We start from the raw sequence: 14,542 nt of genomic DNA, 5'->3' as shown, positions 1-14,542 counted from the left end.
TTGCAGCTCAGAATTTTTCATTGCAGCTCAGCAATAGTTTAAAAACACCTGCGTCAACCAACACAATCTGTTGCTGTATTCATGGGGGGGGGGGGTTAGCCTGACCACCAAATTTACTTCTGAGTAACCTTCCAAGAGGGACGCGGGTGGCACTGTGGTTTAACCCACAGAGCCTAGGACTTGCCAATCAGAAGGTCGGTGGTTCGAATCCCTGCGATGGGGTGAGCTCCCGTTGCTCGGTCCCTGCTCCTGCCAACCTATCAGTTCAAAGTGCAAGTAGATCAATAGGTACCGCTCCGGCGGGAAGGTAAACGGCGTTTCCGTGCACTGCTCTGGCTCGCCAAAAGTGGCTTAGTCATGCTGGACACATGACCTGGAAGCTGTATGCCACCTCCCTCGGCCAATAAAGCGAGATGAGCGCCGCAACCCCAGAGTTGGTCACAACTGGACCTAATGGTCACGGGTCCCTTTACCTTTACTAACCTTCCAGGGGAGCTATGCCAGTGGTGGGTGGGACCAGAGGTGATAGTGGGTGGAGCACCTACTGGAAATGGTATATTTGTACAGTGTCTAATTTCTACACTTCTACAAGTCCCATGTAACATCTAATGTGCCTTTTTAAGGCGTAGTGCCTTAAATGTGGCAGAACCTGTCCCTTGGAACTGACACTAAGCATTCACATTCACTGTACTCTTTTAGATACCTGCTGGATAATTTTCTGTTTTCTGGGGCCTTTCTAGACACAGAACTTGGTTGCATCTGTTCTTCAGTTTGCATTCCCTTCTCAGGGTAAAATATTAAGTGTGTCTTTTATGCATCCAAAAATTCATTCATCTGTTAAAGCAGCACCTTAGATTATCACAGAAACAGACACCATATTGAGAGGAAAGTTTAGACACCCTCTTCATATCAGCATCCCAAATAATTAGGGTTCAGAGAAAAATATTAGTCTCTTAATTTAATTAGCATGTTTGTTTACTTAAGCAAATGCAGTTCAGAGTTAAATAAGATAAAATATAAGGTTAATCAACAATATACAGGAAATATAATGAATAAATTACCATATTTTTCAGTGTATATGATGCTCCCATGTATAAGACGCCCCCTATTTTTCGGGACTCCAAATTAAGAAAACACCCCTCAGCACTACCCGTGTATAAGATGAGGCCCAATTTTAAAACTTTTTTTTTTTTTGTAAAAAAAACCCTAGTCTTATACACGGAAAAATATGGTAAATACTATTGCTACTACTACTAATAATAATTTTATTATTATTTATACCCCACCCATCTAGCTGGGTTTCGCCAGCCACTGTGGGCAGCAAATACAGTAGTGCCCCGCAAGACGAATGCCTCGCAAGACAAAAAACTCGCTAGACGAAAGGTTTTTTCATCCGCGATTTGCCTCGCAAGACGAATTCCCCTATGGGCTTGCTTCACAAAACGAAAACGTCTCGCGACTTTGTTTCCTTTGTGTAAAAACCGTTAAAACCAAGGGTGCTTAGCTTGAGCAGCTGCAGTTGCGACTTGACTTCGAGGAGCAACTGTTAGCACGTGGTTTGGTAGCCTTTTCTCAGACTTTGCTCACTTTTGAAGATTTTCCAAAACTTTTCCAGAACTTCTCTTTCATCCATTTGGTAAGTTAAACTTTTAAAACTTTTTTGGGGGGGTTTGGATTTTGGGTTGGGGTGTTTGGGATTCAAGGACTTGGTGTTGGGAAGGGGTTTGCGATAATCTGGGGGCTTGTGGGCCTTTTTTGGGAATTTTTATGATTTTCTGTGACCACTGGGCCAGGTTGTTTTTTTTTTGAAAATTTTTCTGAGTTTGAATTTCTGAGTGCTGGCTGGCTAGGGGAACAGTTGGGGAGGTTTCTGCAGAAATCTGGGACCATGTGGGGTTTTTTGGGGAATTTTTATGATTTTCTGTGACCACTAGGCATGGTTGTTTATTTTCATTTTTTTTTCCTGAGTTTGAATTTCTGAGTGCTGGCTGGCTAGGGGAACAGTTGGGGAGGTTTCTGCAGAAATCTGGGACCATGTGGGGTTTTTTGGGGAATTTTTATGATTTTCTGTGACCACTAGGCATGGTTGTTTAGTTTTGAAAAAAATTTCTGAGTTTGAATTTCTGAGTGCTGGCCATGTTGTTATTTTTTGAAATTTTTTTTTGTCTGGGTGGGGAAGCAGTTGGGGAGGGGTTTGCAGCAGTTGGGGAGGGGCTGGGGGAGCAGTTGGGGAGGGGTTTGCAATTTCTGTGTTGTGGGTGGGTTGGTGCGTGTCTGTGGGAGCAATTGAGGTTTTTGAAGACATTGGTGATTTTTGAAGCTTTTCCTAAACTTATTTTGCAGCCATTTGAGGTTTCTGAGGACTTCGGTGGTTGATTGTTGAAGCTTTTCCAGAACTTCTCTTTCATCCATTTGGTAAGCTAAACTTTTAAAACTTTTTTTGGGGGTTTTGGATTTTGGATTTGGGGTTGGGGTTGGGGTGCTTGGGATTCAAGGCCTTGGTTCTGGGTTTTAATTTCTGTGTGGTGGGTGGCTGGCTGCTTTTGTATTTTTTGGGTTTGAAGCACATCACTGATTTTTTTTTTCTGTTTCTGAGTTTACGAAGGTAGGAGCTGTGCTGCCATGGGACCCAAGAAGACTGCTGCTGCGGTGGCCGGCGAGAGGAAGAAGGAGAAGGTGACGCTGGAAATGAAGAAGGAGATCATCTGGAAGCACGACGGCGGAATGCGTGTGACGGACATCGCCAGGGAGTACGGCAGGAACCCATCGACCATCGGGACCATCCTGAAGATGAGGGAGAAGATCCTGGTGACTGATGCAGCCAAGGGAGTCACCAGGATCGTGAAGAACCGCCCAGCTGTCCTGGAGGAGGTCGAGAAGTTGCTGCTCATCTGGATAGAAGAGAAGCAGCGTGCAGGGGACACAGTGTCTGAGGCCGTCATTTGTGAGAAGGCCAAGGCCTTGCACGCTGACCTCATCCGGGAACAGCCAGGAACCTCAGCCGAGCCAGACGTCTTCAAGGCTAGCAGAGGTTGGTTTGACCGGTTCAAGACAAGATCTGGCATCCACAGCGTGGTCAGGCATGGAGAGGCTGCCAGTTCTCAGGAGGAGCAGGCCTCACTGGAAGAGGAGGAAGCAACTGAGGAACGGCTGTCCTCCGAAAGACTGAGGGACATTTGCCAGAAGTGGAAGGAGGTGCAGACTTTTGCAGATCTACACCACCATGAGAAGCACGTGGCACATGACGCTGGGAACTTTTATGATACGAGGGTCATGTCGTCTTTCAGGGAGCTGCTGAAAAGGCGGATAAAGCAGCAGACTATGGACAGGTTCTTGACCAAGAAGCAAAGAGTGGAAGAGGAGCCTTCTTCGAGTGGTCCCCCAGAGTCTTAGAAAATGTACTGTACACTTTGTTGATTTTTAAATGTTTTTCTGTCATGTTTATAAAGTTAATTTATTTTCCCTTCAATTTTTGAACTGCTCTTTACAGTATGTGTGACTTTAAAGAGCAGTTAATAAACTGTTGTTGTACCAAATTTGGCTTTGTTTGGACTTTTTTTGACCATAGGAACGCATTAATTGATTTTCAATGCATTCCTATGGGATTTCGTGCTTCGCAAGACGAAAAATTCGCTAGACGACAAAAATTGCGGAACGAATTAATTTCGTCTTGTGGGGCACCACTGTAAATCAAAGCTATTGAATTGAAGAATTGTGGCTAATATACTTAATTACGTTGGTGCCAACTTCAGTCTCTCAGCAAGGAAAGACTGACTTAGTACCAAAAAGATAGCAATATTTATACTCCATCTCTCCTTTGAAGAACATTCTATCTGTCAGGGAACTGCCATCAGTGCAGGATGGAGAGAGCAAAAGCCAGATGGATTATAGAGAGCCTCCAGGGATCGTGGGAAGTAGCTCCTCTTCAACAGAAGAGAATAAACGCGGCTCCAGTGGGGAGGAGGTGCAGGAGTCGGAAGTGGCGAGAAGGTCCCAGGACTCCTTGCCTGGGAGAAGCGGGGAGGGAAGGGGTCCTCCACTGCCGACACCCTCTTTGCGCAGAAAGCATTCGCGCAGAGAGGGGAGGCGCAGACTGGACATCAAGGAGCTGCTTTGTTGGAAAAAGTTTAAGAACCGCCCACTCAAGGATTCTGCCAGCGATTGAGTCAGCCACGGGAGAGTGGCGCTCCGGACAGATAAAGTTTATTTTGGTAGCTAAGCCAAGTCTTTACAGCCAAGTAGGGAGATATTTGCCTGCTTGCTCCCGAGCAACCCCTTGGAAACATAACACTATCATAAAACAATTGAAATATATTTTAAACTCTAAATTTTGTAGCATGTGTGTATATATATTTAAATAAAGCAATATTTTTAGTATCAGTATTCTATATGCAAATGTTTTAATCTAAATATAATTTATTTGTTATATAAAGCAGGTGGTGGGGAACATTTGGCCCACCAAATTTTGCTGACCTATAACTCCCTATAAAGGGAGTTGCAGTTTCTCAGTACCTGGAGAAGAAAAAGAGAAAAAGAGTTTGGATTTGATATCCTGCTTTATCACTACCCGAAGGAGTCGCAAAGTGGCTAACATTCTCCTTTCCCTTCCTCCCTCACAAACACTCTGTGAGGTGAGTGGGGCTAAGAGACTTCAGAGAAGTGTGACTAGCCCAAGGTCACCCAGCAGCTGCATGTGGAGGAGCAGAGACGCAAACCTGGTTCACCAGATTATGAGACTACCGCTCTTAACCGCTACACCACACTGGAGGGCCCCACCTTCCAATGACTTGGTGCCGCAATGCCAGGTAATTAGTTTATTTGAAGGCACATTTCCACAGAAACATCATCTTGGAGTAGGAAGTGTCTTCTGCTGCAAAATTGAGTTTTTGTCTGCATCTTAGTAGCAGTTGCTGTCAGGCTGCTGCCAGCAACTCCCACGACTGGGTGCCCAGGAACATACAAACACAAGGAAATGTTTCTAACTATCCACTTTTTATTCAGTATTTACAGAGAGAACCCAACCTCTTAGATAATGATGTTGCCCCAAATGAATCTTCACCCACCATCTCTCCCATTTCCTCATTTGTCATTCTCATCACCTCCTTGGGTGCTGATAAGTGCCCTTTGCCTTTGAGCTCTGTGATCTCCTACTTTCAAGACTCACCATGTTCTGGGAGATTGGAATGCTTTCTAAAGACATTGTGTCCATCTGCTGTCGCCCCCTGGGTGCTTCCTCTTTATCCTCCTCCTCTCCCATTATTTCCCAACTTTCCCCCTCCTCTGCCTCTGAGCTGTGACCTTCTTAAACCCCCTCTTGTAATTCTGACTGACTTCCTCCTCCCTGGGAGGGTCAGCCACCATTCCTCCTCTGCCCAGTCCCTGACAGTTGCTGCTGTGCCACCTTCTTACTGCAAATGAAAAATTGAGAACTCACTTTAAGCCCCTGGTCATTCCTCTGAAATAATTGGTAACTATGACACACTTAATGTCAATTATATAGTCTGATGAGGGGTAGATGGGTGTGGATGGTCAGGAATGGTCTGGCAATTGGAATCATTCCTAGATGAAATTTGGCCTACCAGCCAGAGGTTCCCTACCCCTGTGCTGGGTTGACATAACATAATAATCCAATTTAATTCCACAATTTCACTAGAGGTACATATACAGTGGTACCTTGGGTTACAAACACCTCAGGTTACAAACACTTCAGGTTACAGACTCTGCTAACTTGGTAGTACCTTGGGTTAAGAACTTTGCTTCAGGATGAGAACAGAAATCGCATGGTGGCGGCGCAGCGGCAGCAGGAAGCCCCATTAGCTAAAGTGGTACCTCAGGTTAAGAATGGTTTCAGCTTGAGAACAGACCTCCAGAACGCATTACATTTGTAACCAGAGGTACCACTGTAGTAACAACTTTATACCAAACCCCTTTATAACAGTACAATAGAATAAAAAAAGAAGATACAATTTACATCTTTTTCCTTATCAGTTGCTCCCTGTTGTTCAGCTCAGGCTTCAGAACAATGATGTAACATTTAGGGGCAAAGATGCAGAGCAACAATCCAGCACTGGAGGACAAGATGGAGAAGATCTCCACCACCACCATGGATTTTCCTTTGGTGCTCAGAAAGGTTGGAACAAAAGACAGCCAAACACTGCAGAACAGCAACATACTGAAAGTAATGAACTTGGCTTCATTGAAACTGTTTGGTAGTTTGCGAGCTGCAAATGCCACAATGAAGCTGGCAATGGCCAGGAGGCCCATGTAGCCCAGGACACAATAAAACATGGTCACCGAGCCTTCATTACATTGTACAATGGTTTCTTCTGTTAGAGAGTGCATGTCTAGATCAGGGAATGGGGGAGAGATCATCAACCACACAGTACAAATAATTGCTTGAACGAGGGAGCAGGAAAGGACAATGGTGTTGGACAGTCTTTTCCCCACCCACTTCCTCATCTTGGACCCAGGCTTGGTGGCCATGAAAGCTGCAACTACAGTGATGGTTTTGGCCAACACACAAGAAACAGCTACGGAGAAGATGAGGCCAAAAGTGGGTTGTCGAAGAAGGCAGGTCATTTTGCCAGGGTATCCAATGAATAGAAAGGATGAGAGGAAGCAGAGTAGAAGGGCAATAAGGAGAGCATAGGTGAGATCCCTGTTGTTGGCTTTGACAATGGGAGTGTCTTTGTGTTGGATAAAAGTTCCTAGCACCAAAATTGTGATCAGGGAAAAAGCAGCTGCAACTGTGGTTAAGCTGATCCCTACAGGTTCCTTATAGGATAGAAAGGTTATTAATTTGGGAATGCATCTATTTTTCTTCTTATTCGCATACTGATCTTCTGGGCATCTGAAGCAGTTAATCATGTCTGAAAAATTGTCAATTCATATTATCAAATAACAATGATAATTCATGTAACGTAAAAGTTATCATTCCTGTTTATTTCAATCATCAGAAATTTAGCTACTTAGTCATGTAATATTATCTGAATTACCTTTTGAGCTTAATTTATAATTGCTTTGTTTAAAACATTTTAATTAATAGTTATTTTTGAAAGTTTTTATAAGACCTTACTGGAAGGCAACATAAAAAATGTTCATGCCACTCTAAGGAGGATAGTATGGTATTTAAATTCTTATAAATCAATGTGACTCATTAATCATTACTAGTCTTGTAGTAAAATGTCATTTACCATTCTGGTTTGAAATCTTCCCTTCTGGACATGGAGTACAATCATAGCAGCAAAATTTACGCCCTTCCTTCCTTTTCTTCTGATTACCAGGGTGACAGTAGTCATTGCACACAGAAATGGGCACCACCTGTCAACAGGAAAGTGTTTCATTTTTGGGAGAGGGTTGTTGAATAAACTTTTATTAGGGTTTATAGACAAAAATACAAAACATAGTATCAAATATTTTCCCTCTCTTTTTTTTGTCCAAACTATGACTTTGATCTGAATACAATAAAAACATAAAAAGATGTGGGAGGAAGAAAGGGATAAAGAAAGAGAAAGAGAGAGAGAGAAAGAGAAAGAAATAGAAAAGAGGATAAACGAGAGAGAGAAATAAAATTCAGAAGCTAAGATTCTTCCTCTGTCCACTATAAAATAAACAATATTCCCTTTATCCACTCCAATTTAACACCCAGAAAGCCACTTTCTACAGTATACAAAAACATTATCTTCAATCCTCAAATGCAAATATCATTATTATTATTATTTTGTTTTTCACGTGAAACGTCTATGAGAAGTTTCCAATCTTTAACAAATGTTAACAATGACTTTTCTCTGAATAAACATGTCAGATTTGCCATCTTTGCTAAATCCGTTAGTTTTATCAGCTATTCCATTGTTAGTATAATGGATCCTTCCGTCTTTGCGTGACAGAGACCTGGGTACAGGAAGGTGAAGTAGTCTCCCTACATGAGATTACACCCCCAGGTTTCTCTGTCCTCCATCAATCTCGGACTGTGGGTTGGGGGGGGAGGAGTAGCATTCTTAATCTGGGAGGATTGCCCTTTCAGAGCTCTGCCATCACTGGCGATCTCCGGCATTGAATGTGTTGGTCTCGTGTGGGGCACCAAGGAGAGCTTGGCTGTCTCCCTGGTGTACCGACCACCCAGCACACCGGCAGCCACCCTGTCAGACCTGCTGCAAACCTACTGGTTTTGGGAAGAAGAAGAAGAAGAAGAAGAGTATCCCGCCTTTCACTCCCTTTAAGGAGTCTCAAAGCGGCTAACATTCTCCTTTCCCTTCCTCCCCCACAACAAGCACTCTGTGAGGTGAGTGAGGCTGAGAGACTTCAGAGAAGTGTGACTGGCCCAAGGTCACCCAGCAGCTGCATGTGGAGGAGCGGAGACGCGAACCCGGTTCCCCAGATTACGAGACTACCACTCTTAACCACTACACCACACTGGCTCTCTTCAATGAGAGGGAGACTTCAATGTCCATGCCGATGCCGCTCCCTCCTCACAGGCTCTGGGCCTAGTGACTTCCATGGCAACACTAGGGCTCTCCCAGTTTGTTTTGGGCCCCACTCATCAAGCAGGCCACACGCTGGATCTGATCTTTGGGGCTGGCATAGATGTGATCATGCTCCCTGCTGTGGAAGTGCCATGGTCTGATCACTACTCTCTGAAAGCCAAGATTGACTTCCCGCTCCTCCCCTGCTCGGGTGGCGAACGTATTTGGGCTCGTCCGCGAAAACAGATGGATCCTGATAGATTCCGACAAGCCTTGCGGGACCCTGCTCCTCCTGGTGACTCATTAGATGACCTTGTTGAGGACTGGAATAACCGGCTCTTGGCAGCCATTGATGAGTTCATGCCTAAGCGCCCCCTGCGACCCCGTCGAAACCGGGCCCCTTGGTTTACTGAGGAGCTCCAGAAAATGAAGCGGGATCTCAGATGGCTGGAGCGAGTATGGCGACCGACTCGTGACAGAGCCTCAAGAAAATCTTATAGGATGCTTATGAAAGCCTATGAGATGGCTATGAAAGCTGCTAAGAAATCTTACTTTGCAGCTTCCATTGCATCCGCTAGCTCTCGCCCGGCACAACTTTTTAGAATAATTAGGTCAATAACGTCCTTAGGAGGACAACCAAATTTAAGCACAAATTCGACCCACAGCTGTGAGGCATTCACGAGCTTTTTTGCGGAGAAAGTCCTGTTACTCCGTCGTGACCTCCCTGCCAATTTAGATACAGTGACTGAACTGGAGGCCCCTCGACTGACTTCAGGTCCAGTATTGGACCATTTTGATCGGATACTCCGTGCTGATGTGGATAGATTCCTCCAAGTTGGTAGGCCCACCACCTGACTCCTTGATCTGTGCCCATCTTGGATATTTTCAATTTGTCCCTTGACACGGGGACATTCCCAGGGAAACTGAAGGAAGCAGTAGTGTGTCCACTCTTAAAGAAAACTTCATTAGATCCCTTAGACCTATCCAATTACCGCCCAGTTTCAAATCTTCCATATCTGGGTAAGGTAATTGAGAGAGCGGTTGCTGAACAGCTTGGTAGGCTTCTGGAGGAAACATCGGCTTTAGATCCATTTCAGTCCGGTTTCCGTCCTGGTTTTGGGACCGAGATGGCTCTGGTTGCCCTAACAGATGATCTCCGTAGACAACTGGATTGAGGCGGGTCAGGACTGCTGATCCTTTTAGATTTGTCAGCAGCCTTTGACATGGTCAATCATGATCTTCTGGACCACCGCCTCGCAGACGTGGGGATACAGGGCATAGCCCGTAACTGGCTGTACTCTTTTATCTCTGGTCGGGGACAGAGGGTGGCACTAGGAAGGGAAATGTCATCGCGCCATTCCTTGGTGTGTGGAGTGCCGCAGGAAGCTATTCTCTCCCCAATGCTTTTTAACATCTTTATGCGCCCCCTTGCCCAGATTATCCGGAGCTTTGGGCTGGGCTGTCACCAGTATGCTGATGACACTCAACTCTATCTGCTGATGGATGGCCACACCAACTCGGCCCCGAACACACTGACCAGATGCTTGGAAGCTGTGGCTGGATGGTTTCGTGGGAGCTGATTGAAACTAAATCCTTCGAAGACAGAGGTCCCATGGCTGGGTTGGGATGGCATGGGGATGAGAGACCAACTTCCTTCTCTTGTGGGGGCCCAATTAGTGTCATTGCCTTCCGTTAAGAGTTTGGGTGTAATCCTTGATGCCTCCCTTTCCATGGAGGCACAGGTTACAGCAACAGCCAAGGCGACATTTTCCCACCTTCGCCGCATCAAGCAGTTGGTCCCTTACCTTTCCTGCCCCGACCTGGCCACAGTGATCCATGTGATGGTCATCTCCAGGCTTGACTACTGTAATTCGCTCTACGCGGGGCTGCCCTTGAAGCTGACTCAGAAACTCCAGAGGGTGCAGAATGCTGCAGCGAGGCTCCTCACGGGGTCTCTGCCATGGGAGCATATTCACTCAGTGCTTTTCAAACTGCATTGGCTCCCGGTAGAGTACAGGGTCAGATTTAAGGTGCTGCTTTTGATCTTTAAAGCCCTTCACGGCCTAGGACCCTCGTACCTACGGGACTGCCTCTCCCGGTATACCCCACGGAGAGCCTCAAGGTCCATAAATAGCAACACCCTTGTGGTCCCGGGCCCTAAGGAAGTTAGATTGGCTTCAACCAGAGCCAGGGCCTTTTCAACTCTGGCTCCGGCCTGATGGAACACTGCCTCATGAGACCAGGATCTGCAGGATCTGATTTCTTTCCACAGGGCCTGTAAGACAGAGTTGTTCCACCTGGCCTTTCGCTTGGAGCCAATTTGATTCCCTCCCTCTCTTTCTTTTTTCCTTTCCTTCTCCTCCTGCGATGAGGCTACATTTTAATATTTTAATGTTTCAATATTTTACTGTTGTATTTTAATTTTGTTTTTAAGTTGTAATCATTCAACTTGTTTTTATTATTGCTTGTAAGCTGCTCTGAGCCTGGCCTTGGCTGGGGAGGGCGGGGTATAAATAAAAATTATTATTATTATTATTATTATTATTATTATTATTATTAAAGTCTTGCAGCCATAATCCTATATTGTAGCAAAGTTCCATGGTCATTTTCTAACTGTATATCCATAAGTCCCAGCAGGAAGAGTTCTGGCTGAGGTTCAAAATAAATCTTCAAAATAAACACCTGCTAGAAGAGATGAGATTGCAAACTGTGGAACAAAACCAACTGCAAGGACTTTCAGGTTTGAATTTGAGATAAGATTTCATTTGGTGCAAAACATGGTGTGGGGAGGGGAGTCTATGGTTTCTTTATTTAAAGTATTATTCTCTAAGTTTATGATTTGCCAACCCACCTTTGAATGTTAGTTCAAATTATATTTGTACAAGCAAGGATTGAAGAAATTGGATTATAATTATGGAATATAACATCAAACGGAACTGTGTGTGTAAAAAGAAGGAAAAAGGGAGGGAAGCTCTATTTTGCAAAAGGTTTACAATGGAAACTTTGAACTGACTTTCCCCCACCCTTTATTATTTATGGAGTGAACTCTTCTTACCAGACTGAGATGGAAAATGGTGAAAACAGCTTATTTATTGGGACAGAGTGACATTTGCAGCTGTTGTTAAATCTGCAAAATAATGAAGCATGGGACAGAGCAGGGGAGAAATTTCTGTAACAACAATGGGATATCAGCTACACCCAAGGCATGATGGATAACAGCAACAACCGGGGGAAAGACAGACATAACATCCTACAAGGAAAGGAAGAAACACCATGGACAGAATAATTGCCACACACAGGAAGAACAAGGATATAGATTGAGTTCCTCACTTGTAGATTTATAAATCATTTAATGTGTCAACACAAATAAAAGTTATTAATATTGCAGTTGTTTTATATGGGATTATTATTATGACTAGAATGTAATGGAAATCAATAAGATTTTGGAAGGCAGAAATTAAGCAAATAAACAATTGATCAAATCTAGCATGAGGGGGCCATTTTATCTAAATTATATAATTCAGTATTTCAACAATTGGTATTAATAATTGCATTATAAATTGGTATTGTTATAATGAGGCTATTAACCGATTGCAATTGAAAACTAATAAAAAATATTATGAAAACGAAGGAGGAGGAGGAGGAAGAGGAGGAGGAGAGGGAGGAGGAATACTCCTCATGCCAGACCTGGTTAAAACCTTCATGCCACATAATTATGTCCTCATGAATGATGAATTCTTTTCCATCAAGAGCATAGGGATTCACCGATCCTATTTTCAATTGAATGAAGGACTTATTTGGGAATGTGACCATGTTCATAATGTCAAATCCGCCTCGCATTTCTCTCTTATCAGTAAATGATACTGTTTCTCCAGCTGAGTTGTTAAATGAAATGTCATGGAAATAATGGTGCAGCTAGTGGAAAGGGTCAAAAGACATGAAATCAAAATAATGCAGTGGAGCTTTTGATAAAATGCCATGATTTTCTACCAACATTCTTTAGGAATATTATTTACCCTGTAGTTATGTAACTTCATCTAACAAAGATCCAGCATTAATCAGCTGCTTGATATTAAATATTCTTCAGTGAATGAGACCCATAATAGTATTTCAGCAGCTTCTTATGAATGACAATTTTGATCAACCTTTTACTTTTTACTAATCTGTTCATTGAAATTTTCAGATATTTTGAAATTCTTCACTTGCAATGCATTACCTGCCAAGGCTGCAGATCATGAATTTTTAATATTCCACTGTTTCCCATGGCTCTTTTCTTGAAACTAGTCAAGTATATACCTTGCAAAACATGAGCCACAACATGAACAGCCTTGTAGATACTGTAGCTGTGGCCAGTCATGCTCAGTTCAAATAGAGACCCTGGAAGACTCTGCAAGCTCTCCTCCCCAGTACACATGTCATTGACCTCTATTGGCACACCGGGATTTGGAAATGTACAATCAAATGCTTGCTCCCAGAAGTCCTTGAAAAACCCATCTCCCTGTGTCCAGTAAAGTTTTATTCCCTGAAGAAATTCTTGAAACTGTGGGACATTTTGTGAATGAATTGTGAAGGAAATAGCACCTTGAAAGATCTGAAGGCCCCAACTCCTTTGAAATCCTGTTAATACGAAATCAATCTGAGTTGTTATAATCCACACCTTTTTAAATGATGATGTTTCCCTATTTTCAGGATCTCTTAGAAATATAATACTTCTGAGCCATATAATTGTAATAGATTCTCCATACATTATAAATGCATTGGCTTTGTCATCTGTTAAATGAACATAAATATTGAAGGCTATATTATGAAATCCATCCAAGTTATCAAAACGGGCCATTTGTGGCATTCTTTTTGTGAAGGCTAAACAGATTCCATTACGGGAAAGTAATGGCTCCAGGGTTTGCAAGAAATGTTCTCCACTATTATCATCGACAGTAAAGACTCCAACCCAGGTCCATCCAAAATGCTTAAGCAAACTGATAATCCCCATATACTGATGGGTTTCATTGGGCACCATGCGGTAAAATGAAGGTACTTGGCTTCCATAATTTTTGTCTGGGGGAAATGATCCATATGTGAGCTAAAAGAAAATGGAAGTTCATTATAGATATTGGTTATTCAAGAAACACTTGTTTAAGCAATTTATGGGTTAAATTCAAGGATGGATGGATGGATGATGGATTTGTTTGTTTGTTTGTTATGTATATTGCCCTTCATCTGCGTGTTCTCAGCATTAAAAAATCAACTAAAAACACAAGATACCTAATATAAAAATAGAACAAGAACAAAACAAAGCAATGTCCCCTACTCCCTCCCACATGATTTTTGTAAGTGAACTGAAAGGGAGAAATGAAAATGCAAATGAATGGAGAAAGACAGATTAGAGTAGACATTTTTTTAAAAAAAGGAAGGGACATTAAGAGAGAAGGAATCAAAAAGGGCCAGGAAGCACTTTGAAAGAATTGAGGCATAAAGTTTCCTGTGACAGAAGGATGTTGGAAGGCAGTGATTTCCCTTTTGATTCAGTGAGTGTGGCAGGGGAGGAGGTTGGGAGCTGTAATTTCCAGCCCCAGGTTTGTTCATGGAGCAAGCAAGTGTCCTCCTTATGGCTGACATGGAGATGGGAATGGATTGGCTAGAAATGAAATGCTAGGGAAATGGCGCTTGAAGGGGAATGCACAGAGATATACTAGACACACTTTAAACCAGATGAGGTGGAGTTGCAGAAAGCTTAGGTCAACTTAAAGCACTGAAATCTGTTATAACAACAACAACAACAACAACAACAACAACAACAACAACCGTAGTGTCAATTAAAAAAAATCAGATTCAAATGTCAGTCAAAAACCCTTCCTTTTTCTAAAGTTCAAAATGACTCCCAGAATGGTAAGGCAAGAGTGTATTTTGTGATACCTTTTCATAGATCCTACCTGTGGAATCTTGTAGAGGCCAATTGTGTCAGCTATATGGAAGGAGGTGTCAGCACTAAGTCCCCCAATGATGGCTATGAGATTTTTCTGGGTGTCACATTTGTAGTTGGGAACAAATCGATGTGATTTGAAGAGCAGGTCAAGAGTGGT

At 43.2% G+C, this 14,542-nt stretch overlaps 1 protein-coding gene across 1 annotated transcript; it reads left to right on the top strand.

The window, feature by feature from the left end:
- Positions 1–1,327: 1,327 nt before the first annotated feature.
- Positions 1,328–7,883, top strand: LOC309328522 (putative CENPB DNA-binding domain-containing protein 1; the record flags this gene model as incomplete). The annotated part of the gene is made up of 3 exons (XM_081838518.1): positions 1,328–1,636; positions 2,344–3,080; positions 7,805–7,883. Exons 2-3 carry the CDS (start codon positions 2,623–2,625, stop codon positions 7,881–7,883), a joined length of 537 nt encoding a protein of 178 aa, XP_081694644.1. The 5' UTR covers positions 1,328–1,636; positions 2,344–2,622.
- Between the last annotated feature and the right edge of the window lie 6,659 nt (positions 7,884–14,542).

The sequence above is a fragment of the Podarcis erhardii genome, assembly GCF_964252035.2.
Source record: "Podarcis erhardii genome assembly, chromosome: 13".
Classification (NCBI taxonomy): Eukaryota; Metazoa; Chordata; class Lepidosauria; order Squamata; family Lacertidae; genus Podarcis; species Podarcis erhardii.
The sequence above is the reverse complement of the archived record's forward strand: the minus strand, read 5'-3'. Positions and strand labels throughout refer to the sequence as shown.